Source organism: Cucumis sativus, chromosome 2, assembly GCF_000004075.3.
Source record: "Cucumis sativus cultivar 9930 chromosome 2, Cucumber_9930_V3, whole genome shotgun sequence".
NCBI classification, from domain to species: domain Eukaryota; kingdom Viridiplantae; phylum Streptophyta; class Magnoliopsida; order Cucurbitales; family Cucurbitaceae; genus Cucumis; species Cucumis sativus.
Window position 1 is genome coordinate 20,904,596 of NC_026656.2, and position 25,966 is coordinate 20,930,561.

Sequence of the window (25,966 nt, forward strand, 5' to 3'; positions counted from 1 at the left end):
ACTATTTTGATAACAAATTAGATACGACCTTAATATGAATCATGTAGTGTTTAAAGTTAAGGCTACATCCACCCTAAATGTATAATCTTTGCTCATCAACGAAGAGAAGTAAAAGAAATATCGTTTTCTCTAACTTGCTCGACCGCAAACGACACAACATACGAGTAGAGAGGGACTTAACTACCACTTTTGAAAGCCTTTGGTGTATATATATACACACTTCAAAATATATAATTTTCACACGTGAGACAACTAAAATCTTTGATAGATGTGAAAACACACCAAAAAAATTCAAGTGATTTGCAAGTGTTACTCCAACCAAAATAAAATCTAGAATCCAATTAATTAAATCAAGAATCATTCAAAATTGCCTTTGGATATTGATGAACACTCGTATCGTTTTGATCTAAAATAAAGCTATTGAAAGACTTTGAAAGCTTTTAGACATAACAAACTTTCCATTGCTATAGAGAAAATAGAAGAAAGAAAGCTATATTGTGTGATTGGTGTTTGTAAACAAAAGATTTCAAATAGAAACGAAACGATTAATGAAAGAATTTTCTTACGGTGGGAGCAGTGGGGCGTTGGTGGATGCGGTGGAATTTTGATGCAAACGCGGCGGGGGATTGAGGTTGTTAAGACAGCAGGTAGTGGCCATACCCATTCTTTTCTTCTTCTTTTTTTCCTCTTTTCAAATGTATTTCTGTGTGGATTTTGGGGAGAGAGGGAGATGGGATTTGGAATAGTTAAAAAGAAGAAGGAGAAGGAGGAGGAGGCGGCGGCGGTGGAGGTTGTTGGTCAGCTCACGGTAGTTGAGAACGACGGCAAGGGAAGTCCAGAAAGTTTGGAATTCCCCCAAATTGGGTTAGAAATTTTAGTTTGATTGGAAACAATCTTCGTTTTGACAATTTTATGAAACAACTTTTTCAACTTTCGACTTCCTAACTTACTCCAAAGAACCTTGGAATAGTGTGGCCCACAATTTAATTTTTTTTACGTTTTGAAAAAATCTTTAGATTGTAGAACATTCTAAAAGGGTAGATACCATTAATTGAATCAGATAATCTTTTAGTCCTTTACTAAGGTTATGCCCCGCATTAAAAAAAAGGATTTTATTTTGAGAAAAAATATGGGTTTTTGTTTGTTTGTTTGTTTTGGGCATATTTAAGGGTGTAAAAGAGAAACAATTTTTAGATACCCAAATAATTAGGGATGGAAATTGGTTGCTTGCCGTCTTGAATGACTTTAAGAGACGCGTGCTGGGAAGCCTTTTCTTTACACCAGGACACAGCGGTCATTCTCTCTCTCTCTCTCTCACATTGCTTCAACTTCAACCCTCTCAATTCCCATGCCTTCATACATTTTATTTCACATCTTTTTTTCCCTATTTAAATCATGGAAATTTGATTCTCTTTATTCTTTCGCTTGCCATTTTTCTGCATCAACTATCAATTTTGTGCACATTTTTATGAAAGGAAAAAAGAATCCTAGTTGTTAACTATGGTATTGTGATTCTCATTTGAATTATAATGAAGAAATGTTTACATGATGACATCACCTTTCTGTTTCTTAGAATCTAAATACATTATATATTTCTCTATTTCCCTTCTTTCTTTCTCTATTGAAAAAATCACAAGACACTTACTTAAAACATGAAAACTATAGACCTTGGTTGGACATCCTTTGTAATTTAGTGTAGTGTTCCTATATTTAATGACAAAACTAAGTGGGTTGTGTGATGGGTTTTCATTTTTTTTATCTTTTTTGGAAATTAAATGCCTTTATTGAGAAGGCAAAGATGAATCCAAAGAGAAGTGACATCCCAATATGCACCACACCAACAATACCTAGAAAATCCTGCCTGTACCCAAAATAATTTCTTATAAATTCTTCTACAGTTTCGCCTGATTGAAGGGTCTCCTCAACATCTCCAAACTGAGAAGCAACCAATCCATATAAGGTCCATGAGACTGGGCATCCCCAAAAGTACCATCTCCACCATATGGGAATCCTCTGCCATTAATTTACATCATGTAGTAAGTTTCAAACTTCTACAAAAAAGCTATATGTAAAAAGAAAAGGTAATCGAGAGTGATTTTGAAAGGACTAAAATCACTCCCAAATATATATGCTTTTAATTATTCAAAATCAATTAATTTCAGTAACTTACTGTTCGAGGAATGAGGAACCCTGAGAAAACGTTCCATATTGCATAGAACGAAGCGGAAACTATGCTAGAGATCTGGTGGTTGGGTGTAATTGCGACAGCCATCATTCCGTAGAAAGTGAAGTACAATAAGGTGAAGTACATGAAGAATAGATACCAGAAGAACTTGATTGCTGTCCACTCGAAACCGATCATAGCATACACGATGACACTGTAGATGGTCGATTGAATGAAGACATATGGGAGCTCAATGACAATCTGCAAGGCACATCTCTTTATTCAGTTAACTCATCTTTTACAAAAAAAAAAGCTACAACTACAAGTGTAAGCAGCAGGTAGTAGGAATAATATTGTTAATGTAACCTGTCCGAACGCATATGGCAATGCTGAGTACATTCCTGCTGCTCTTTCTCTATAAAAAACTGTTCTCTCAATGGCCACAACTGGTTGAACGGAAGAGGAATTTTGTGTACCAATGAAGAGAACAGCGACATACATGGAACCTATTGCATTGAAAACATCTTGCCGTGTTTTCCTGCATTGGCAAGGGACTAAAGTGAAGCTACCAACTAGAGATTTAAGAAATTATGACGAAAATAAAACTGTCCAAACTCTTTGCCACTAAAGCTCTCTGTTTTTCCTCCATTACCTTCTCGAGCCAAGGTCCCAAAATATTGTCCCAAATAGAATGGCAACAAAAGTTGCAAATATAAGTCTCACGACGGTGTATGGTGGGTTACGCCAATAGGAGAGGTGCTGTTTCCATAGACATGCCATGCACTGGTTAAGGAAAGATTGAGAGTATTGAGTAGGAAACAACAAGTCCTTCGAACCTGGTGAAGGCATGCTCAGTTCCTTGATCAAGGCTTTGTTTCTCCTGTGTCATAGTCATATCTGTATATTATTAAATAATCTAAAGGAAGATGTAACATAGGACTTCCTTTAATGCCATTAGTTTCCATATGGCATCAAATAAATTGCATAAGACAAACTTTTGACCCAATGAAATCTTGGTGTTTACTCATTTAGACAGTGGTGGAAAACTTTAGTCATGATTAGGAACATAATTAGAATGTACCTATATAGTTCTGAGTTCCTATAGATGTCAGTGAAGTTAACCCCAAGAGCAGCTTCCTGTGCTGGTGAAGTGATATCTAACATCCAAGTTGCAGGATTGTAACCATCCTTGATCTTTGGAACTCCTTCAATTCCCTTGATGAAGAAAAATCACCGTGTTTAGAGATTTAAAAAAAACATGGTATTGATTTCAACCACAAGTATGGATTATCCTCACTTCAAAGTATTCAATTAAGTGGGAAGAATGGCGACCAATCGGACCAACGTATATTGCTTCTCCTCCTCTTTTCAAGAGAAATAGCTGCAATGAGGCATTCCAGGATTTTTTTTCCCTATTAATTCCATTATGAAAGAAAGAAAAAAAAAATTAACCAACTTCTCAAATGAAAGGGTGTTCACCTCATCAAAAGCATCAAATATATCAATACTTGGTTGGTGAATAGTGCAGACTACAGTTCGTCCAGTGTCAACTGTGTTCCTCACAGTTCTCATGACTATTGCTGCTGCCCTAGCATCAAGACCAGAGGTTGGCTCGTCCATGAAAATTATAGATGGATTAGCCACGAGTTCAACTGCTATAGTTAGCCTCTTGCGCTGTTCAGTTGTAAGTCCATTAACTCCAGGCAATCCAACAAGAGAATCTCTCAACGGGGTTAACTCCATGAGTTCCATGACTTCCTTGATAAACATCTGAAATGCACAATCATTGAGTTAATAATCATAAAATAAAAGATATACTTGCAACTTTTTCTTAAGAAAGGAGAGAATAAAGATGGATACATTTTTAGTGGCTGAATCAACATCAGAGGGTAATCTGAGCCATGCGGAATACATCAATGATTCATAGACTGTAACATGTGGAGAGTGGATATCAGTTTGCTCACAATATCCTGAAATACGAGCAAATGTTTCTTGCCTCTTTGGAAACCCAGATATTGTGACTTTTCCATCTGTAAATCCACCAGTTTTCCTTCCAGCCAACACGTCCATTAGAGTCGTTTTACCGGCACCACTAACGCCCATTAAAGCTGTTAAAACACCTGGCCTGAAAGCACCACTGACGCCCTTTAGCAATTCCAATTTGTCCTCAACGACACCTTGAGCTTTCATTTCCTAAAAAAAGTTAATTTCGAAAGAAGCGTTAGTTTTAAAAAATTCTGACATGGTTTCCGTTTGAGAAAAGGTGGTTGTGTTGCTGTAACGATCATTTAATATACCATTGTGCATCATGGTTCACTGAAATTCAAATAAATACCTGTGGCATGTCTACAGCATATCTGATTTCGTCAAAAGTGATAGAATGGGGTTCATAAGGAAGAACCATCCCTCGGTTGTCATTATGTTTAACTTCATTGGTGCTCCCAACACTGGTAGCCAATGTCCTGGACGGCATATTTTGACTTTCTGTTTCTGCATTATAAAGATATTCATCAGGTATTCTAATGGATAAAGCTAGGCAAAATATCAATCTCAAATCGATGACCCACCAAAGAAGATGTTTGTCTTTTTTGGTTGTTCTATTTTTCCAGTTCTGTTCGCATTTTTCTCAGCCAAGGTATCTTCAGATAGCACCGCTTGCGCCTGACCAAATGCTGCAGGAAATTAATCAAACTGTCAGTAACGTGTACAAATTAAAGTGTCAAAATTGTACAAAGTGAATGACTTACGATCTAAGTAATGCAAGGCCAAAATGAAGAGAAAATTGAAAACCAAAACGTATCCAATTGTTGCTCCTACTCCAATCCAATACCAATAAGCTTCTGGGAAAATCCCTCGAGACTTCAAGATTGAAATGCCCAACGGTTCTGAGGAATTAGAAGGCACCTGCAGTACACAAATTCCACATGTTTATCGGTTCTTGCTGATGAAATTTCTATACAATGTTACATCTATGAATCAGAAGATCATTTTCGTACGTACATGCCTCCAGCTATTCCCAAGAAATTCGTTTACTGCTATAGCATTCTGTCCATACATCATTGGTGAGACCCAATAGCCCCACAACCACCATGAATGTACATCCTCTAATAAGAAAGGACAGATTAGTTTTTCTTTACAAGTCAGAAATGTCGGTCACAATATATTCTGTAGGTTGTATTCAAAATAAACATGGAAGCTACCTCGAGCCACGATAAATCCACCCAAAACCATAACTACTGGTAGAGCTAATGTCGCACATGTGGTAGCCACGATAACATCTCTTCCAAGACCTGCTGCTAAGCGAAATAATCCTGATGCCATTTGGTTGATGCAGAAAAGTAAAAGAAACTGTTTGAAAAACCTGAAAATGAATGTTCTTTGACGTTTCGTGAACTGGATAAAAGATTGGTCTTGAATTGTAAAATTGGCTAATTTTACTTACCGTTCAATGTTTGGATCAAACCCTATGACATAATATGTCATGACGACCCAAATGCCAACTTCTAGACAGGTGATTGGGATCTTGAGTATCCATGTTGGCAGAGCATATGCCCAAGATGGATAGAAGAGAAGGTCTCTTTGCTTATAGAATACAGGAAGTTTCACAACAGTCATAGCGAGTTCAGAGAATCCATTGAACATGATTACAACAAGAGTAAAAAACAGGGCACCCATATAAATCCCTCCATCGATTTCAGAATCTCGATGCAGCTCGGTTCGTAGGAAGAGTGTCATTGTTATCAATGCCATTATAATAAGCTGAAAGGAAAAAATAAGTGAAGTTGAAAATGAGAAGAGCTCAAATATTATACATTAATCTCGTGTGGTGTATTTGAGCAATTTTTTTTAGGATAAATGCCACTTACTTGGAACAATTTGAAAATGTATACAAAAGAATTCCTCTTCATTAGCAGAAGTTCTCTGGAAATGCAGGCTTTCAACACCTCCTTTTTGCTAACACCGTATTTCTTAGAAGTTAAAGTAGCTGGGTGGCATTTGGACCTGTTGAACGGAGTGGCAAGCTCATCTCCCAGTTCTCGACCAATATGAAATGACTGAAATGCATCAGAAAATTCTTTAACTGAAACAAATCTATATGGTTCATCTCGAATTGCCCAGTACTGCTCTTGGTCTTTCCTTGAGGTCACCTAGCATGAATGAGAAGAGAACGTTCAGTATGATAGCATATAGAGTACAGTGTCTCCTGACAAACCAATGTAAGCGCAAAAGAGGTAATTACTTCTTGAAGAAAATCAGCCACCCCTTTTCTCTCTGGACACTTGAAGCCCATATGTGCAAAGAAGGTGAGAACATCTTCTCGTGGGCCTTGGTACACAATATGCCCATCTGACAGAAGGATTATATCATCAAAAAGATCAAATGTCTCTGGTGCTGGTTGGAGAAGAGATATAACAGCGGTTCCGTTAAGTATATGGATTGATTGCCTGAGAGAATTCACTATCTGGTACGTTGTTGAACTGTCTAAACCGTTAGAAATTTCATCCATGAAGAGTGCCCTAGCTGGTCCAACTAGCATCTCCCCTGTTTTTATTGGCAAGAAATTTGAGAAATAAAAAACATTTTGACAATTTTGAATTTTATGAAAGTGGATAAAAAAACTCCACAAAAAAGACTCCTGTATTTTACCTGTTGTAAGACGCTTCCTCTGTCCTCCAGAGATACCCCTTATCATTTCATCCCCCACCAAAGTATCAGCACACATCTCAAGTCCTAAAATCTGCAAAACTATACTATCAGATAGAGTGGGACAGAGTACATGCAATTCAATCTTCTTCTATGGTTGAAAGACGGTTCATCACATATGCAAATTTTGAGTTCGTACCTTGAGGATATAGTCTGTAATAATATTAGTTTCTTGCCCTTCTAGTGCTTCTGCCTGCAAGTTTTGAAGCATTGATTACAGAACTTGTAAAAGACCGAAAACTTCTTTTCCATTATGATGTGCTTCTTTCAATTCAAACCTTCATGTAGATATCAAGATCAGGGTCAGGTTTGATATTTGCAGCCTTTTCTCTCCTCGAAAGTTCTGCCAACATTTCTGAAAAAAAAAAAAATCAATTTGGAAGCAAGTAGTTAGCATCTTCAGCTAATATAAAATTTATCGTGGGATTTTAGCAACTAACCATATCGTGGTCCGACCCCTTGACATCTTGCTGAAAAAGCCAATGTCTCCCTTACAGTCATCTCTCCAATATGCAGATCATGTTGACTTATGTAAGCTGAAGTCCTTTGCGGTACGAACTCCTCCATTCCATGTCCATTGTATGAAACTTTACCAGAAAACTGGAACCCACAAGAACTCTCAACACTGTGGCATTAAAAGTCTCCAAGTATTTAGTTTATACATAAGGTTTAGGATTTGATTCTTACTTTGAGATCTTTCCCAAGTTTTCCAGCCAAAGCCAATAGTAAAGTGGTTTTTCCAGAACTTGGGGGACCCAAAAGCAACGTCATTCTGCAGAATAAGAACAACCAGCGTTATGAATAATGAAAAAGTGATGGTTACAAACAATCTTATCCTCCAGATTCAAACCATATTCTTGTTCGTTTACCTCTTAGGCTTGATGATTCCACTGACATCATGAAGCACTGATAGGGATTTCTTCTTACTTGGAAGGATGTGAAGATAATTTAGTAAACCCTGCAGACAACAGAAAGCAAGTAAAAAATGAGATATAGTTTTTAAGACATAGATATACTAATCTGAAAATTTATTTGATTACCTCTAATATGTTGAGAGAGAAATTGAACATTGTGGGCAATGCTCTTCTTCCCACATAAACTTCTGCTTCAACATTTAGATGCTCAAACCGAACTTCAATTGTTGGGATTTCTAGACCAACTCTGTGTTTTAATATATTGGAACATTAAATTTATTAAATCTAAAATTTGAAAAATATTGTAAAATAGATAAATAAACAAATAAATGATAATCAACAGCTCAAAAACATAAAATCGCAACGAACAGTAAACTTCAACTTGTTAAATCAAACAATGGCTATATAAATCATAAGCATTATGGCATTACTAAATCATCATACCATAACAAAATTCGAAACCAATAGACTGTAATTAGTACTTCTCGTAAAATATGAAGACATTACGATTTCATTTCATCATCAAGCATTCCTCAACATACTGTTAGAGTTTGTGTGAGCTTCAACTCAACGATTTCAATCTACGAAGCTATTCCAGAGCACAAAAATAGCAATGTAAAGAAATATAATAACTTCTTCCATTCCAAATCATTAATCATGAACTAACCTTTCAATCCGGCCTCTAAGCTTCAACAGAAACTCCTCATTATCTTCCTCAGCAATCTTAACAAGCCTTTCCAAAACATGTCTCCTCTCCAACAATCCAATCTTCCGTATATCGATCTCCCTAGCTTCACCTTGCTCCTCTTTCAGTATCCCTCTCCGTATCCGCAAATAAGTGGGAAGCTTCTCGATGGCCGCCCATTTCAGAGCCTCTTCGTCGTCGTCTCCACAGGAAGACCTGGAGAAAACTTCCATGGCACAGAATTAATAACAATTCCCCTGAAACAAAACCTTTGAAACTGCTTCCACTGCAAAATGTGTAGAGACGATGATGGAGTAATACAATGGAGACTAGAAATTTGAAGAATCCATTGGAACTATAGGTATGTGGAGTAAGGAAGTTGGAGGGTAATGGCGGTGGCTCTTGTGAGCTTTATTTCTCGAGTAGTAGGATTGTTTGCTGATGAGATATGGAGGACAAAGAAGCCATAATATATATAAATAGATATTAAAGAGTCAGCTCAAATAATGGTATGTGTTGCGTTTTATTATGGTCATGTGATTCAATGATATGATTTGATTAGCAACAGAAAGAAAAAGGGTGGAAAAAGGGTAACACTAATCAATGAAGTCAATCTCATGCATTCTCATCTCTTTCTTTATAATTTTTTCAAATATATATTTAACTTAACTTAACTTAACTTAACAATCTTAAATTGTATTAAAAATCATGATTGTTTTTATGAATTAATCTGTAATTCTAGGGTATTCATATATAGGATTTTACAAAACTTTAATCCAAACTTAAAATGAGTTTCATTATTTGGAAATTCCACTGGACTTGCTTTGTCTCATTTTTCATATCCTTCCATCAATTTTTATTTAAACATATCACTTACCCACATGACTCACATGCTACCACATATACCGTACTACACTTCTTTGTTTATCTTTAATTACACTATTTTTTTTTTGTTTTGTTTCTTCTTCCAATAAATTTTGTTTACCCTTGTCGAAAGTAAGGTCTAAAGCCTAAGGATGGACCAAGTTCGTAGGTAATAGGAAGAGCGCGTGAAAGAATATACATGATTCAAAAGAGAAATTGTCAGGACGTTGAGATTTGGATTGATCAACAAACTGACAACCAAAAAATAATTGAATTGGACAAGGATGGATATTCTACGACCTCAAGTGTCGGAACTGATAAGAAACCTTTAGGCATTGGATCTAAGCATCATGTTAAACAACAAGACTCAAAGAACACAACCTCTTCGGCCGCAAAACAAATTTGATTTCAACTCCTAAAATAGGCTAGATACATTGCTTAGATCATCTAAAAAACCAAGGATCCGACAAAGTTAAAAACTCTCGTCAATTTTTTATCTTCAAAGCACTCCACAAGCAAGATAAATCAACCTTCACTTAAATGCTCAAAATATTCGCACATTCTATCACAATTACACACAATAGCAAAAGTTATATATTCTAGAATTTTCAGATTTTATTCATCCTAATTTTTTTAAAAAATGTGAAAATTACAACCCTATTTATACTAATTTAATTTCATTCCATTTCAACTACTGTAATAAATAAAAACACATAAATACATAATTTCTTAAATATTTAATATTATGACTTTTGGGTTGTCAAAATAAATCTTCAACTTATTCATTTGATTCAATTATGATTTCTTTCTCATCTTCTTCAAGAAGATTTGTCCTCAAATCTAATGGATCTCTTTCAAATGTAACTTCAAGTAGTCATCTTCTTTGCTCTTGAATTCACGAACAACAAAGTTCAACATAAAATCTCTAAAATCACTTCTTCTTATTTTTTCAATCATTCCAAATTCTTCTTTTTAAAATATGAAAATTACAACTCTATTTATACTAATTAAAATATGAAATGAAAAGTCCGGACATTTAATTTTACACCATTTCAATTACCATAATAAATTAAAATACACAAATACATAATTCTTTAAATATTTAATATTATAATTTTTGAGTTGCGAAAATAACTCTCGTGGTTGAAGATGATGAAGTTGTAAATAAGGTGACTGGACGGGTAGAAGTGAAAAGTGTGCAAAGGAAAGAGTTAAAGTAAGCAATCTTATTAATTGAATTGAATATGGAAATTAATGATTACATTGTCGATAAAATTGGGTGGTACACAGATTCGTACCAATCAACATGGGATTAGTCCTGTTAATGAAATCGCAATGCTTGATTTACAAATGATATTTTATTTAAGTAGAAAATCGATGAAACCTATTTTGTATTTTATTCAATTAAATTAATAATAAGGTCTATATTAAAATGAAAACTAATCCAAAATTAGACAATAATTAATAGCCTGAGGGAATCAAAGCTGAACCATGTAGGAGAAGCATAGTCGGGTGGACAGCATTACCTGACCTTAAGTTTAACAATTATAATAATAATTAAGATTCATAATTTAAAAAGTGTTTAATAAGAAAAAGAAAGTGTAAATTAGTTAGAAAGAATCTGAAGGGGTTTGAAAAGCAATCTTCCTCGGGAGGGGGAGTGGAAAGTGATAGTATTGAGTATGGTACGATGGGTTTCTAATTATGTGGAAGAGAGGAAATTGGGATATAGTAATAAAAAGGAAAACGACAGAGTTAGAGTTAGAGTTAATATTATTAGTATGGAGGGAAGGCAACATTAGAAAATATTGATGAATGTAATAATTGGGATTAATCATAAAATTAGGGCAACGGGTACAAAATCCCCACGGATCCGGAGAAGATCGGTCGGTCCATAGTCAACTATTTCTTTATTATTCACAACTCATTTCCAAATTAATCTCTTTATTTTATTATATATATATATTTTTTATTTTCTCATTGTGTATATATATATATATATATTATATGGTACAATGCATCTGATGTGGTAAGGTAAGGTTACGTTATATTATTATTGTTATTGTTATCATTATCATTAGTATTATAAAATTATTCTCTTTCATTAAAAGTTTCTTTTGCTGCTTCCTCAGGCTATATATTTCATTGCATGTTCGATATTATTTGGATGTAAAGATATCGCCTATCATGTGAGTAAGATAGAGAATATTACTTGTATGCAATATTCATTTCAAAATTTTAATGATATATATATGGACACTTAAGTGTTAAAATGCGGTGAAATAAAGGAAATTGCTTGTTTATTATATATTATATTAAACTTGTTTTCGTTTGTTAATTTTAAAATTTTGGTATTATAACATATGGTTTAGAGACGTAAGTTGTTGTTTTTTCACTGATTAATATTAATTTTTACTTGTTACATTTTATTTTAGCTAATGTATAGATGGTAAAATGTACGATAGTTAGACAGTGGAAAAAAACTCTATTATAAAATGTTGATTGTAATCCAAAAAAAGAATAATGAAACTGAATAAATCAAACTGTACACTCTCTATTGTTGATTAAGACATCTATAACTACGAGTTAGTTGAAATATATTCACTTTGATTAATTATATATATAAAAAAATAGATATATATATATAGTCTTAATTAAGATAAAATAATTAGTTTTCAAATGACTTGACCTAACGACTTTAATGTTGAACGTTCTAATTCAAAAAAGAAATAACAAAAACAACATTTTGCTTATGCGACAAAACACTCCACCGTCGTATATCCTACCCACCCGACGAAAAGAGTTAGAACCCTAACAGGATTTTAACTTTTAATGTTGATGTTTTGATTTTGAAAGATATCTTCAAACAAAAAATGATGTGTTTAGAGAGAGAGAGAGAGGAGTGTGGAAGGTGGGGGGGAGGAAAGAATAAGGGGTAGAGGATTGTGCAGGGAATCATGGGGGAAAGAATCCAGCATTCCAGCTGTTCCTTCCCATTCGTATCATCTACCTGTCCCTTCCCATTTCTCACACACCTAAACAATCTCTTTGTCAGTCAGATCCTTTCCTTTCTTTTTTATTCTATTTTCTCTTTTCTCTCTCTTTTTTTTATTACATGTATTTTGATTTCTATTTTTTTTTTCTACTGACTATAACTATATCCTGATTTCTATTTTCTTTGATTTAATCTTCATGTTTAGCTTCATAAACACTCACCATCGTCAAAATCTTGGTACAACCAAAATATTCTGCAGATGCCTTTTCTTTGTTTAATTGTTTTTAATTGTGTCTTTGAAACAGTGATATACCAATTATTTGTGGGATTAAATCAAATATTTGGTGTTTGATGTCCTTGCATTAAATAAAATTATTGAAGTTATTTTGACAAATGGTCCAATATTATATCAACACACTAGGTAGATTTTATACCTTGTAATCTCAACCACTTTTGATTATATGTTTATGTGTTGGGTTGGTATAAAAATTTCAGATTAATCCATATGTGTGTGTGTGTGTGTGTGTGTGGAGAGAGAGTCTACTTTCAAGGCTTCTTACTTAGTTACAATAATCATGGAGAAGGAAAAAGAAAATCCAACCATAAATTTAATTATACATGACAAAATTAAATTAAAATTTATATAGTTTTCTAAATTATCTTAGGTCACCAACGGTAAAGATCTTTATAGCCCATGAGCTTAGGCCCAACCCATGCACCTCATTTGTCCGGCCCATTGGATGGAGGAATTCTTTCATGTTGGGTCATATGGATTGACCCAATTCAATCCAAAATTTTAATATTATTAAAATATGTAATATAACTTATAAATATTATAATTCATAAATATGTAGTTGTAATAAATAAGGTGAATTTTGATATTTAACATATTTTAGTTATTAAAATGTGTGGTAGACAAATTTAATTATTTTAAGTTAATAAATAATATATTAAAAAATAATAATATCTTGAATTCGGGTTGGGTTGAAGATATAAGTTATCAATTTGAATTCAGGTTGATCCAAAAAATCTTTTTAATCCAACCCATTTACACCTCTATTTATTATGAATCTTAAGTAATACGTAACTTTTTCATCTTTTTACAGATAAAAAATCTCTCATTATTTGTCAAATTTTGATTAAGATAATATTAAAGTAACAAAATAATGTATATGTATATGTATGTATATTTATACATTTAATAGGTCCATGAATTTAAAAAAGTTGCATCGACCTATTAAAAACAAAATTAGAAATTCAAAGACTCACAAACGAAAGTTTATGTACTTATTAAACGAATTTAAAATTAAAGATTCACGTATGTTAGGTTGTGCTTCATGTTGTTCCATAAACTTTTTCTTTAGATTAGACCATTGAATTTTAATAATTGTTTTCTAAAAATATACTCTTTAAGATATATATAAATAAAAAATATACATTTGAATAAGAAAATTTAAAATTTATTACAAATTATAAATTAAATTTACACCCACTAAAGAATATGAACAAAAAAAATAATTTGGAATAACAAAACTTTAAAAAATATTTACAATATCATAGTGAATTTAGATTAGAAGGTGAAGTACAAATTATTTAGTTATATTTGTAAATATTGATTGGTATTAGTGGTTCGAACTATTACTATAATGTGCACGAATAAAAAGGTTTCAATATTCTCACGCGCGCGTGGACGTTTCTCGATACTCATCCGTCGATCTCCACAATCTTCAGATCAGGAACTCTATTCCTCCAGGGTTCACACCGGCCAATTTCAGATCAAATCCAATCCCTCTTTCAGATTCAAGTTCGGAGATTGATACTTAATCATGTCAACCGCCGTTGTCCTTACGCGTTCTAGCTCCTGGGCTCGCGCTCTCATCAACATCTCTCCCTACACTTTCTCCGCCATCGGTATCGCCATCGCCATCGGAGTTTCCGTCCTCGGCGCCGCCTGGTATTTCTTTACGTACACTTTGTCTTTCTTTTTACGAATGTTTATTTTGTCGATTTTGTTTTTGAATGGTGAGAATTTGCGTTTTTTCGATTTTGGTAGGGGGATTTACATCACGGGAAGCAGTTTGATTGGTGCGGCGATCAAAGCTCCTCGTATTACTTCCAAGAACTTGATTAGGTGAAGCCCTGACTCTATTTGATGAATTGTTCATATTGCTTTTGGTTGAATTCTTACTTTTATGGTAGGGTCCGGATATGTAATTAGGGGTTATGAAATGTTTAATTCTTGGACTGATACAACTGGGAACGAAGAAAATCGTTAGAATTTATTATCATTTAGAACAGAATTGAGCGTGAGTCCAGTGTTTCTGGACGAATATTGTTGAATGTAATATTGTACATTCCTTGTTCTTGTTTCTGTGGCGATTAATTTGACTATAACAACTTGAATGTTGCGTTCTTTCAGTGTAATTTTCTGTGAAGCTGTTGCTATATACGGTGTCATTGTTGCCATTATCTTACAGACCAAGTTAGAGAGTGTGTCAGCATCTCAGATATATGCTCCCGAGTCTCTAAGAGCAGGATACGCAATTTTTGCTTCTGGAATCATAGTTGGCTTTGCAAACCTTGTTTGCGGGTTTGTTGCCTTCTCTCTTACTTTACTGTTTCAATCGAAATCCTTAAATTTTGTTCTTTTAAAGTTCGTTTACTTTTTAGTTTGATGGTTTATTCTGATGAATCATTTCCGATGCTTTATTTCAAGGCTGTGTGTGGGAATCATTGGAAGCAGCTGTGCATTATCAGATGCCCAGAACTCCTCCCTTTTTGTGAAAATTCTTGTAATCGAGATCTTCGGCAGTGCACTTGGGTTGTTCGGAGTAATTGTTGGGATAATTATGTCAGCTCAAGCCTCTTGGCCTGCAAAGAGAGGTTAATGATATGCCTCTTGAATTTTGAACACGACGAGATGTTAATGTTCAATTACGATGGGAAGGGTAACTTGTTTTTCTACTCTTGAGCTCTGTACTTTACCCCCTTCGATAGATAATGATATTCTTCTTGTAAAAGCTAGAGTGGGAAGTTTGTATGCATCTTTTAATTGTCTGGGTTTCGATCCTCTTCCCTTGGGAAACCATTTCTTCATTCTGATGTTGGTTTTAAATATTCTTCTTTTTGCCTTCTTTTTTTATGGGAAAACGTCTTTATATATTGTTCTGGTTATTTGAAAATACTGGAAATATTCAATAAGAGGAAGCCAATGTAGTAGGATTGCTTCCTTTTCTAGACGTGTGTAACATAATTTCTTGCAATTTACTTCTTGAATCTTTGTTGAACCAGTGATATTTATTGTTCTTTTATTGGATAACACTCTCCTAATCGTTAATCATATGTTCAAACAAGGATATTGATTTGCCAATTCAATCAGCTATTTTGTAACTTAGTTTCCAAATAATCAACTTGACTTGCAAAATTTGTGTAGCTGCTATATACTCGAGAACTGATATTGAACTCTTATATGATGGTAATGGATATAGTTTCAACTAAACTCATTCCTGATCAATGATGCCAAAGCTGAATTTGAAGACCGACTTTTGTCGTATAGGTGATTTATTGTACTTCTTGATGGTACAATGTTATGAATACAATTAGGTGTGGTCTGAGAGAATGGACTTTATGATTTAATGAATTGATAAGACATGAATTCATTTAAGCTTTGGATTTCTAGACATTCTTTTCTATAGACTTCCTGGTGGTATCTATTAGTTGAGGAACATCATTGAAGAAAGGCATGTTTTTCTGTTGAAGTTCTAGGCAGTTCTCTGGTGTAGCTACCCTTGGATCGAAGGGTTCTCGATCAGGAAGAGCTAAACCTTGCTTCAGCCTACCCAAATACCTAGAATGCAGGACTTGCTTTGAGCTGACAGGCAGACGAACAGATTGATATTCTGCAAGGGCTGATTGTAAGTTCTCTGGTCCCCATTTCTCAAGGCATTTGCCTAAAACGGCTGCATCTAATATCGACATATTTGTACTTCTCAAGCCATGAGGAGTTGTAGGATGGGCTGCATCTCCAACCAATACTACGTTATCCCAAACTAGTTGTTCCATTGAATTTCTATCATATATGACATTGATGAAAGGCTCTTTTGTTTCTTTAACAACTTTTACGAACTCAGGAACCCAAACCTTCTCTGCTTGTTCGTGCATTTTCCTCACCATCTCATCTTGTACTCTCATCGTCATCGAGTTACCCTGCGTTTGTTTTGCTCATTCGTGTCAACCAACACAAACTAAAGAACTATTGTTGTAAAGCTTTGCTCATAAAATAGGCATCATATCGTCATTTAAGCAAACAATTACCTTGAGTTGTGGCTCTGGTTGATTGACATACCAAATCCAATTAAGTTTTTTCTTTGGAAGCTCGTAGAGCCCAATGTGAGTAGCGGATCCTAAGTCAAAATACAAGCATTTCCCAAGTTCAGGATATGCCTTTCGGATTCCAACTATAGTCTCTGAATTCTCATTTTTGGAACAATCAAGGACTCCTCTCCAAGCACAATATCCAGAATATCTACATTTATACAAGGACAATGAAGTTGTGAGCTTGAATTCAAAAATCAATGCAAAGTGGATGGCTTTAAGCATGAATGGTTGGCATGTTCAAGTGGTCGTTTTGAAACACAGTTGAATTCTTAGTCTTACACTTTTGAACACAATTTCTCTGAAATATTTGTACAGTTGAACCAAAATTTGGACGCAAAATAGAAATTGCCTCACTTTTTAATTTCTTTTTTGAACTTTTTGTTTGTGTAATCATCTAAATTATCAAAACAAAGCAAAACAACTTGATTGTGGGTTCATGTTGGGTTGTTGACTCTTGCTTCTTACTCCCTTTTCATGAAAAGAGTGAGAGCAAAGGGCAAAAACCGAAGGTGAAAGTGAGAGATCCAAATAATAAGGGAGACCAGTGAAAGCCAAAATATAACTACTAGTAATTTCACATGGATATATGATGTAACTAGAAGGTAAAAAAACGTAACTTTTTTTTATTGAAGAAAGTGATTTTAACTTTTTAAAAATCATTTATGCAATCTTTTCACGTTACCTCAACTGGAAGTTGGGAAGGAAGGTTTGAAGTACGGAAGAAAGACACCCATCAGCACCAACAAGCAAATCTCCAACTATTTCAACAATCTCACCACTTTGCAAAACCCTAGCTCTTATCTTCACACAAGATTTATCCTCAGACTTGCTTAATGAAAGGAAATGGTGACCCCATAGAAATATTTCAGGTGGAAGGTCATTGTAGAGAAGGCCATGGAGGTCAGCCCAAAGAGCTGCCCTAAAATTGAAATTCTCATCCCTACTTAAAATCCACCTCTCCTTAGTTTCCCTATCAACAGTTGCTTGATTCTATTCAAACACACACAAATCACAATTAAAACATGCCCCAAATGGATTATTTATATATAAGAAAAAGAACCCAAATGTAAAACTCTTCGAAACTCACTTGATCGACCGTAAGGGGGAGGGTGGAGTGGAGAAGAAGGTGAGGATCGGAAAGCCAGGACTGGACGAGGCTCTGCGAGAGAAGGTCGAGGCCGAGGCCAGCGCCGGTGGAACTTCCGGTAGGAGGAGTGGTTGATTTTTCAAGAACCTGAACTTTCCAGCCGGCTTTTAAGAGAGCATGAGCGCAGGAAATTCCGGCTATGCTGCCCCCAACGATTAGTGCTTTGGGGACTCTTCTCTCATTTTCATCCATTGTTGAGTTTTTGTTATTGGGCAAAGGAATAGATGAATCGGAGATTTTTCTTCTTCCCCAGTAATGGAGGCATGTGCGCCTTCTTCAGCTATCCTTCTTATATGAATATCTCACATTGTTTCTTTTTATCAGATTATTTATTATAGTGAAAATTACAAAAACAACCCCTGAATTTGGCTTGCTTACCATTTGCTTACCATTTTAATATTTAACATCTGAGTTTTATGAAATTTTAGTCAGTTAAAAGTTAAATTTGTTTCACTTTCATGGCTACAACAATTCCACAAATACTTTTGGCTCTTATTTTGAATCTATTTTTTACCAATATTATGGAAGTTGAAAGCCAAAAGATTCAACTGGGTGAAAAAAAACGTTAGATAAGATAGACTTAATTAAGGGAGATTAGGCAACCACCTTCATTTGGGGTTCAGGTTGATTAACATACCAAACCCAATTGATTTCTTCTTTGGAATATCAAAAGCAAAGTCGAAATACACACATTTACTAATTTCAGGATACGTTTTGTGGATATTCATCACAGTCTCCAAGGTTCTCCTTCTCTGAGTAATCAAAAACCACTCTCCATACACACAATAACCTGAATACCTACAATCAAATTCAAGTTATAATGAGTGTGAACGTGTACAAACATTAATGGAAAGGAAAGAATTTAAGGCCGTTCGGGGCACCAACAAGAAGTTAGCCTAAGCTCATTTCTACGTGGATGTAACAGTAAATAAAGTTGGAATTCAAAAGTTTGTTAGGACTTGAAGTGAGGAATAAATGTTTGACGAATGAAAGAGTGACAATCATCAGCTGCAACAAGCAAATCCCCAACTATTTCAACGATTTCATCAGTTTCCACCACAACTTTTGCTTTCATTTTCACACTGGTTTTGTTATTAGAAATGGTTAGTGAAAGGAAAAGATGACCCCAAAGAAATATGTGAGGTGGAAGTTCATTGTATAGAAGACTATGGAGATTAGCCCAACCCCAATGTGGTGCTCTGAAATTGAGAGTCTCATCATTACTCAGAATCCTTCCCTTCTGGTTGATGAACTATGTGGGGAAATTGTCAAAAAAAGAAGACAAAATTAGACGATTTGGGGATGAATGATTTTAAATTAAAAGAGTTTTGGAAAAAGTTGTTCTTCCTCCATGATGTCCAGCCTCTTTCTTTATTCTGATACCCACGCCTGTTGTGACTTTTTTACGCCCACAACTTTCATTAGAACCACCACAATCATAGGCTTTAGACGGGCGGCACACCACATTCAGATACATTCTTAGATTTACTCGGGTAGTTAGTGTGTTTGGATTAACTTTTAAAAGTGTGTAAAATTGAAAAAAAAAACCATTTAAAAAAAATTTAATTGTTTGGTAACTTTTCAAAATTGATTTTAAAAAAATGAGATAAAAACGATCCATTTTAAAGAAAATACTTTGAACCGAATTTTGAGAAAAATAGAACAAATGTGTAAATGTTTAAATTTTAAACTCCTATTAAATAAAATTTAATTTTAAAAAACATTATTTTTTCATAATTAAAGGAAAAAAAAAACATTCTAAGATTCTTTTTGCTAACGTTAATTTTGAATGGTTCAAACTTTTTTGGGAAATTAACAAAAGTAGGATAATTTTTAAGGGTTTAAAGAGTTTTAGGATGGATTTTAAAAAAAGATGAGATTTAGGACAAATTAACAAGGAAAAGTCTATATTACCCTTTAGTTATAAAAAAAACCTAAAAAACAATTTATGGAATTCCTTCTCCTTCTTCTTCCATTTTCTCACTTCCAAAAAGATAATTTCATTTTTCTCTCATCTCTCTCTATCCGTATTCCATTTTACCTCATTTTCACAAAACCTTTAATTTCCTTTTTCTTTCTTTCTCATTTTTCATTTACAAAACTATAAAAACAATGGTAGTTCCAGTGATTTCATTGTGTAACATGACTTGGGACTCGTGATCTTGCTGCAAAAACTGGATTCCGACGAGGAGGGGTAACAATTTGATTTTGAAAATAATAGTAAAAGTTTTGAAATGTGCAAGATAGGTGCGAGATGTGTACGACGAGATAGGTGCAAGATGTGTACGAGATACGTGCAAGATGTGTACGAGATAGGTGTGAGATAGGTGCATTCAACCATTCAATGAAAATGCACAACAACAAAGGAAATCCCTAAACAGAAAGTGTGTGGTTATAAAAAAAAAAAGACTGAGAAAGGAGAATCTTGCACGCCGCATCTTCGACGGAGAATCTTGCACGCCGCGTACAAACTGACCACCAATGGATGCCTTAACAGTTGGCAACGGTAAATGAGATGCGACAGCGACTGAGAAAGGAGAAGAGTTGAAGTCGGGCTGCCCTTTGTCTTAGTAGAAGAGAAAGTGAGGGAGAAGGAGAAAGCCGCAAGAAGAGAACGTGAGGGAGAAGGAAAAGGAGAAAATGACACAAAGTTAATTTTTAGGGTTTTTTAAATTAAAGGGTAATATAGACTTTTCACAACTCATTTGTCCTAAAAGTCTTCTTTTTTAAAATCTCATCTCAAAACTCTCACTACCCATCCAAATAATCTCATTTTTGGCAATTTCCCAACTTTTTTCTCCCAAAAGTATGTCAAAATTTTGTCATAATCTAATCTTTACCAATTATGTCGAAATCATCTTATCTTTACTTTTACTTTTATTGAATTGAAAGAAACATCATAATTGAATATGTCAACATTTTGTACCAAAAATAAATAACAAATATATCAACAATTTTGGCAACTAAAATCTTTCATACACGCCCTTCTTCATTAGCTTAAATACTATTTTGATAATTTCTACTTTTAAAATGTACTTTGGTTCAATTTGGTTATTGTACTGTTAACTTTGGTTTATTTTTGTTTTTGAACTTTCAAAAAGTGATGATTTTAATTTTCGACCAAAATGATCCATTTTTAAAAGTTTAAAGACTAAAATTTGAATTTGAAAATTCAATTTCTAACAATTTAAAAACATCTCTCGGAAGTTTCAAGGAAGCTTCGTTCTAAGAAAAAGGAGGAAGAGTGGGGATCCCTTGAAGTTGGAGAGACAAAGTTTGTTTCCTTATGAATAAGTGAAGTTTTGATTTTTGAGATTAATATCGAAAACCCTACGTCAATTAAATTCTTATCGTTTGGACGGAAGTGGGACCATAGATAATTAAACTATTACTCATTTTCGACCAAACCTCTTTCTATTCAAATTGTTCTATCAATGATTACGATAAAATATATTCTTACATTTTTAACAGTATGATTAGTGCTAGAGAATGAAGGGTTTATTGAATGCATAAAACCCAATTTGTTAAAGTTTAATCCAAATGAAGAGGATGGAAACAAGTGGAATTGTAATTTGTCATCCTTTCCTTTCCATTTTAATTTTGGATACATTCAATCATTATTCCAAATTCAATCATTTACAAATATTGGCCAATACTTCTCTTTATCCACATGACAATATTTTTCTTTAAAAAGAGGTGTGAGCTTTCTATCCTTTGGCTTCTGGTTCATTAAGTGAATTTACCAATTCATTTTTTGTAGTTTGTAGTAATTTTTTTTCCTAATGAAGATTATAAGTGTAGTTCAACATTTTTGTAAACTAAAATAATATATAACTTGTAAGACTAAATCATTATACATCACCATGGAAAGGTATATTTCTTATTTGGAGCTCTTGTAAGTTACGTGTAGTCGTAACTATATTCGGGTCAAAAGGCTCACAGTTTGGAAGTGTCAAACCTTGCTTTATCCGACCAACGAGTCGAGAATGCTGGACTTGTGCATGAAGAATAGGCAGTCGCAAAGACTGATACTCAGCAAGGGCTGATTTTAGATTGAATAGTCTCCTGTTACGTAGGCATTCACCTAAAATAGATGCATCTGATAATGTCATATTGGTGCTTCTTGCACAATGAGGAGTGGTTGGATGAGCTGCTTCTCCAACTAATACCACGTTATCCCAAACTATTTGTTCTAATGGATCACAATCATAAATGACATTGATGAAAGGATCTTTCGTTTCTTTAATCACTTTTGCAAGTTCAGGAACCCATACGTCATCCGCTCGTTTGTGTAATCTTTTCACCATATCATCGTTCACTTTCATGGTCATTGATCTTGCCTACATTTAATTATAGGCTTGTTGGTTTCAAGTGCCAATAAATAAATTAATCATATACTTGGAATAAATTTTTTAAGATTACGTTGAAATTTCAATAGTAAATACATATTCTAAACTGTGTTTGCTCACTTAATGATTTGAGATGATACAAATATTAGAACAAAAAACCGAGAGATCTGAATTATTAATGAAAAGATTAATAAAAATATATTTATAATTAACGAAAAGAAAATATGAAATATAAATTCCAACCTATTAATTAATGTCATGTTATCGAATCATAATAGATTTCAAAATCAGTTTTGTCATTTGTTACTAAAGGAAAGACAGTTATTCGAAAATTGAAATGATAATTGTTTTCATGCAAATGTCTATTTTGACTATCTGACAAATTACTTATTTAATCTTTTATCTATTGTAAGTTTCAATTATCAAATCATAGTTAATAACTTAATTAAATAGCAAGCATCTAAGAAGTACGAATACTTTCGGTTAGCTAGCATGTCCATACCCGACATGCGTTGAACATTTACACACTCCCACATTTGTTGGACATATATCGAATACTTGTTAATGCAAGATATATATGATAATAATAATAACCTTTTCGAGTGTGAAATGCATCTAACACGTTGACATGGATGTAATATAAAACCAAGAAATAGAAGGGGGAATGACCTTGAAATGGGGTTCTGCTTCATTAACAAACCAAACCCAATTGATTTTGTTATTTGGAATCTCAAACAGCAAAATATGAGTACCCAATGCCAAGTCCATATACAAGCATTTCCCTATTTCAGGATAACCCTTCTTCATCTTCATCACTATCTCCCGATTTTCTTTCTTCGAGAAATCAAAAACCCCTCTCCAACAATAATACCCTGAATATCTACATTATGCAAATGAATTCATTCTTCATTTTAACTTCTATATCAATATCAATAATGGAGATGGGATATGGGATATAGGATATAGGATGAATTGATTTACCAACCTCAATTTCAAGTTAGGAAGAAATGTTTCACGAATGGATGACAAACACCCATCAGCTGCAACAAGCAAATCCCCAACTATTTCAACCACTTCATCTGTTTTCGTTACTTTTGCTTTGATTTTCACTGAGGTTTTGTCATCGGAAATGCTTAGTGAAAGGAAACGATGTCCCCAAAGAAATATGTGAGATGGAAGCTCTTTGTATAGAAGGCTATGGAGGTCAGCCCAATGTGCTGCTCTATAATTGAAATTCTCATCGTTAGTCAAAATCCGTCCATCTTTGATTTCTCCAACGATTGCTCGATTCTATATGAAATTCAACTCAAATTCATCAAAATCGATGACAATGGATCTCAACTAATTCCTATATAAATCGAATACAACGTAAAAGTTACCCCAGCATTGAGTAAACATTCGATTTGAAATTCACAAACAGAGAACCATCGATATCAAGATAATACAACGATAAAGAGAATGATAAGAAGAGATTTGAACCTGCTCCGTCGTAATAGGCAAAGTGGATTGGAGGAGAAGTTCAGGGCGGGAAATCCACGACTGGAGGAGCTTCTGAGAGAGAGGATCGAGGATGAGTCCGGCGCCGGTGGAACAACCGGTCGGCGGCGAGGGTGATTTGTCGAGAACTTGAACTTCCCAGCCGGCTTTAATAAGAGTGTGAGCGCATGAAATGCCGGCAATGCTTCCTCCGACGATCACCGCTTTGGGCTTCTGCTCCTTCTCAACCATAACTTTGTTCGTCGTTTTGGTTAGCTCGAGGAGGAAGAAGAAGAAAGTGCTCAGTGACAAATAATTAGGAAGAATGTTTTGAATTAAGAATTAGTTAGAGGGATACTAAGGTATCGTATTTATATTGGAAGAATCAACATTTAACACCGATTCTAATATATATATATTATTTTAAAATTAATTTTCCTAAATCTAATTAGAATACCAATTAACTAGATGTCATTTTTTTTCATCCTGACCCTAAATATTCTAGGGTTATATTATATTTTAAAAAAATGCCAGGGTAATTATAATGTTTAACCATTTGAAAAATAATAATTAAAGATATAACAACATTTAAAAATAAATACAAATATAGCAAAACTATCGCTCATAGACTTGTATAACTAATAGACTCGTATGATACTAATAAATCAATATTTACAACATGGTCCATCGATAATAGACTTCTATCATTGATATAATTTGACAAATTTTGTTATATTTATAATTGTTTTTAAAATGTTGCTATATATTTAATTGTTTTGAATCTAATTGCTAAATTTGCAACAACCGCTTGTGTTAAAACTTTGTTAAATGAATAGTAGAATCTTTTCAAACTATTTCAAAAACGAAAAAAAAAACTCACACGCATGAAAAATACTCGAGGATTAATTAGCAACCATCATTCTAAGTAACAGTTTTTTTTTAAAAAAACTTAAAAGAAAAATGACAGTAGAAGAGAAAAAGACGATGAAAATAATAAAGAAAGACAAATAAAAATGAATGATAAATTCGAAAAATTTGTCAATTTTATTATGCAAACGGGACTGTTTGATTATATTTATGAAAAATGAAAAGAATATAATAATGAATATATTCATATATTCATGTGAGTAATGATAACAATGTATTGTTTAAAATGTTTGAACAATAATGATTGATAACACCATTTAACTAATGTATTTTATTATTTGAAAACACGGTTTAACTAATGTATTGTATGGTTTAAATTAACATATGAATAATATAGTAATATAAATGGACAATAACGTATTATATAGCATTTAAATATATGGAGTTTTAAGAAACTGAAATTGCATAACTAATGTAACATATTATTTAAAAAAAGATGGTTAATTAAATAGTAATGATGTATTGAAATGACTAAAATGTTTGAATAATTGAAATAAGTAAGAATGTATTATAGTAATGTTTTAAGAGAGGCGGCCCATGAATGGCACGTGCTTTGTCTGGCTCAACATCAATTATTTATATATATATATGTGTGGACGTTTTTCCCTATATTTTAGAGCCATTAACAAAAAAGTAGTCAAATATTGAAATGTTTTTTTTTAAACAAATGATAAAAATAGGGTAGGTAGTAAAGTAAATCTACAAATAAAGTTAGGGTCCCAGTTGAAACGAGTGGAGGATCACAAGAAAATTGATAATATATATATATGTACACACGTAATAGTACCTCTCATAACTATTATTATTATTATTTTAAAGAAAAGTGATGATGATCATTTATATTGTAATGTGAAAAGATGAGGAAGATATTAACATATAACAGAAATATAACTTGAGCAATCCAACGAGAATTAATAAAATATATATAAAGTAAATTAACTAATACAAAAATAAAGGAATGATTTGAAACATGCAGTTTGCATGCATATAAATAAAATAACAAACTTGATAAGAGATCTTATAAATTATGAGATAAATTGAAGAAGAAAACTCGGAGAAGTTCAAGAAGAAATTTTAAAAATTAAAATAAAATATAAGAATGATTTCAAATATTAAATTGAACGCATATAAACAAAATAACAAACTTACACAGGATAAGAAAAACACAAACAAATAAATAAAATCTTACAGTGTAAGTAACGGTGTAATTAATATATTAGGTATGTAATCTAAGATATACATAATATACCAAATGTTTCATATGTTTTGAATATATACAATATTAAGCACGAAATTTCTAGCTAGATTGTATCAGATAAGTTTTGTATTTGTCGGCTATCGAAAGTTTTATTCTTCACTGTCGA

The 25,966-nt window shown here is 33.5% G+C and overlaps 4 protein-coding genes across 8 annotated transcripts; 1 reads left to right on the top strand and 3 right to left on the bottom strand.

The window, feature by feature from the left end:
- Nucleotides 1-1,488: 1,488 nt before the first annotated feature.
- Nucleotides 1,489-8,918, bottom strand: LOC101221289 (pleiotropic drug resistance protein 1). 5 transcript variants are annotated; one of them, XM_031881539.1, is made up of 24 exons: nt 8,450-8,915; nt 7,909-8,029; nt 7,738-7,826; nt 7,556-7,640; nt 7,309-7,468; nt 7,147-7,223; nt 7,008-7,061; nt 6,812-6,902; nt 6,405-6,706; nt 6,031-6,312; nt 5,607-5,923; nt 5,365-5,525; nt 5,165-5,268; nt 4,912-5,068; nt 4,732-4,836; nt 4,500-4,648; nt 4,025-4,357; nt 3,644-3,934; nt 3,462-3,545; nt 3,246-3,379; nt 2,817-3,044; nt 2,531-2,702; nt 2,171-2,425; nt 1,489-2,013 (listed from the first exon to the last, which is right to left on the bottom strand). In XM_031881539.1, the coding sequence occupies exons 1-24, from the start codon at nt 8,698-8,700 to the stop codon at nt 1,756-1,758; spliced, it is 4,260 nt and encodes a 1,419-aa protein (XP_031737399.1). In that variant the 5' UTR covers nt 8,701-8,915; the 3' UTR covers nt 1,489-1,755. The 5 variants fall into 5 exon arrangements, 4 of the variants coding, with proteins under 4 accessions (XP_031737399.1, XP_004138743.1, XP_031737401.1 ...); XM_004138695.3 differs by having other exon boundaries at nt 4,500-4,654; XR_004214738.1 differs by lacking the exons at nt 1,489-2,013; nt 2,171-2,425 and having other exon boundaries at nt 2,562-2,702; nt 2,817-2,923; nt 3,001-3,044; nt 4,500-4,654; nt 8,450-8,918.
- A 5,026-nt stretch (nt 8,919-13,944) lies between these two features.
- On the top strand, nt 13,945-15,622 carry LOC101221052 (V-type proton ATPase subunit c''1). The gene is made up of 4 exons (XM_004138694.3): nt 13,945-14,280; nt 14,380-14,457; nt 14,746-14,916; nt 15,043-15,622. The coding sequence occupies exons 1-4, from the start codon at nt 14,153-14,155 to the stop codon at nt 15,212-15,214; spliced, it is 549 nt and encodes a 182-aa protein (XP_004138742.1). The 5' UTR covers nt 13,945-14,152; the 3' UTR covers nt 15,215-15,622.
- A 192-nt stretch (nt 15,623-15,814) lies between these two features.
- On the bottom strand, nt 15,815-18,216 carry LOC101211079 (aurachin C monooxygenase/isomerase). The gene is made up of 4 exons (XM_004138821.3): nt 17,791-18,216; nt 17,386-17,693; nt 16,641-16,851; nt 15,815-16,532 (listed from the first exon to the last, which is right to left on the bottom strand). Exons 1-4 carry the CDS (start codon nt 18,040-18,042, stop codon nt 16,002-16,004), a joined length of 1,302 nt encoding a protein of 433 aa, XP_004138869.1. The 5' UTR covers nt 18,043-18,216; the 3' UTR covers nt 15,815-16,001.
- Nucleotides 18,217-21,406: 3,190 nt separating this feature from the next.
- On the bottom strand, nt 21,407-24,032 carry LOC101210831 (2,6-dihydroxypyridine 3-monooxygenase). Its single transcript, XM_004138820.3, has 4 exons — nt 23,679-24,032; nt 23,185-23,489; nt 22,869-23,079; nt 21,407-22,190 (listed from the first exon to the last, which is right to left on the bottom strand). The coding sequence occupies exons 1-4, from the start codon at nt 23,925-23,927 to the stop codon at nt 21,702-21,704; spliced, it is 1,254 nt and encodes a 417-aa protein (XP_004138868.1). The 5' UTR covers nt 23,928-24,032; the 3' UTR covers nt 21,407-21,701.
- Nucleotides 24,033-25,966: the final 1,934 nt, after the last annotated feature.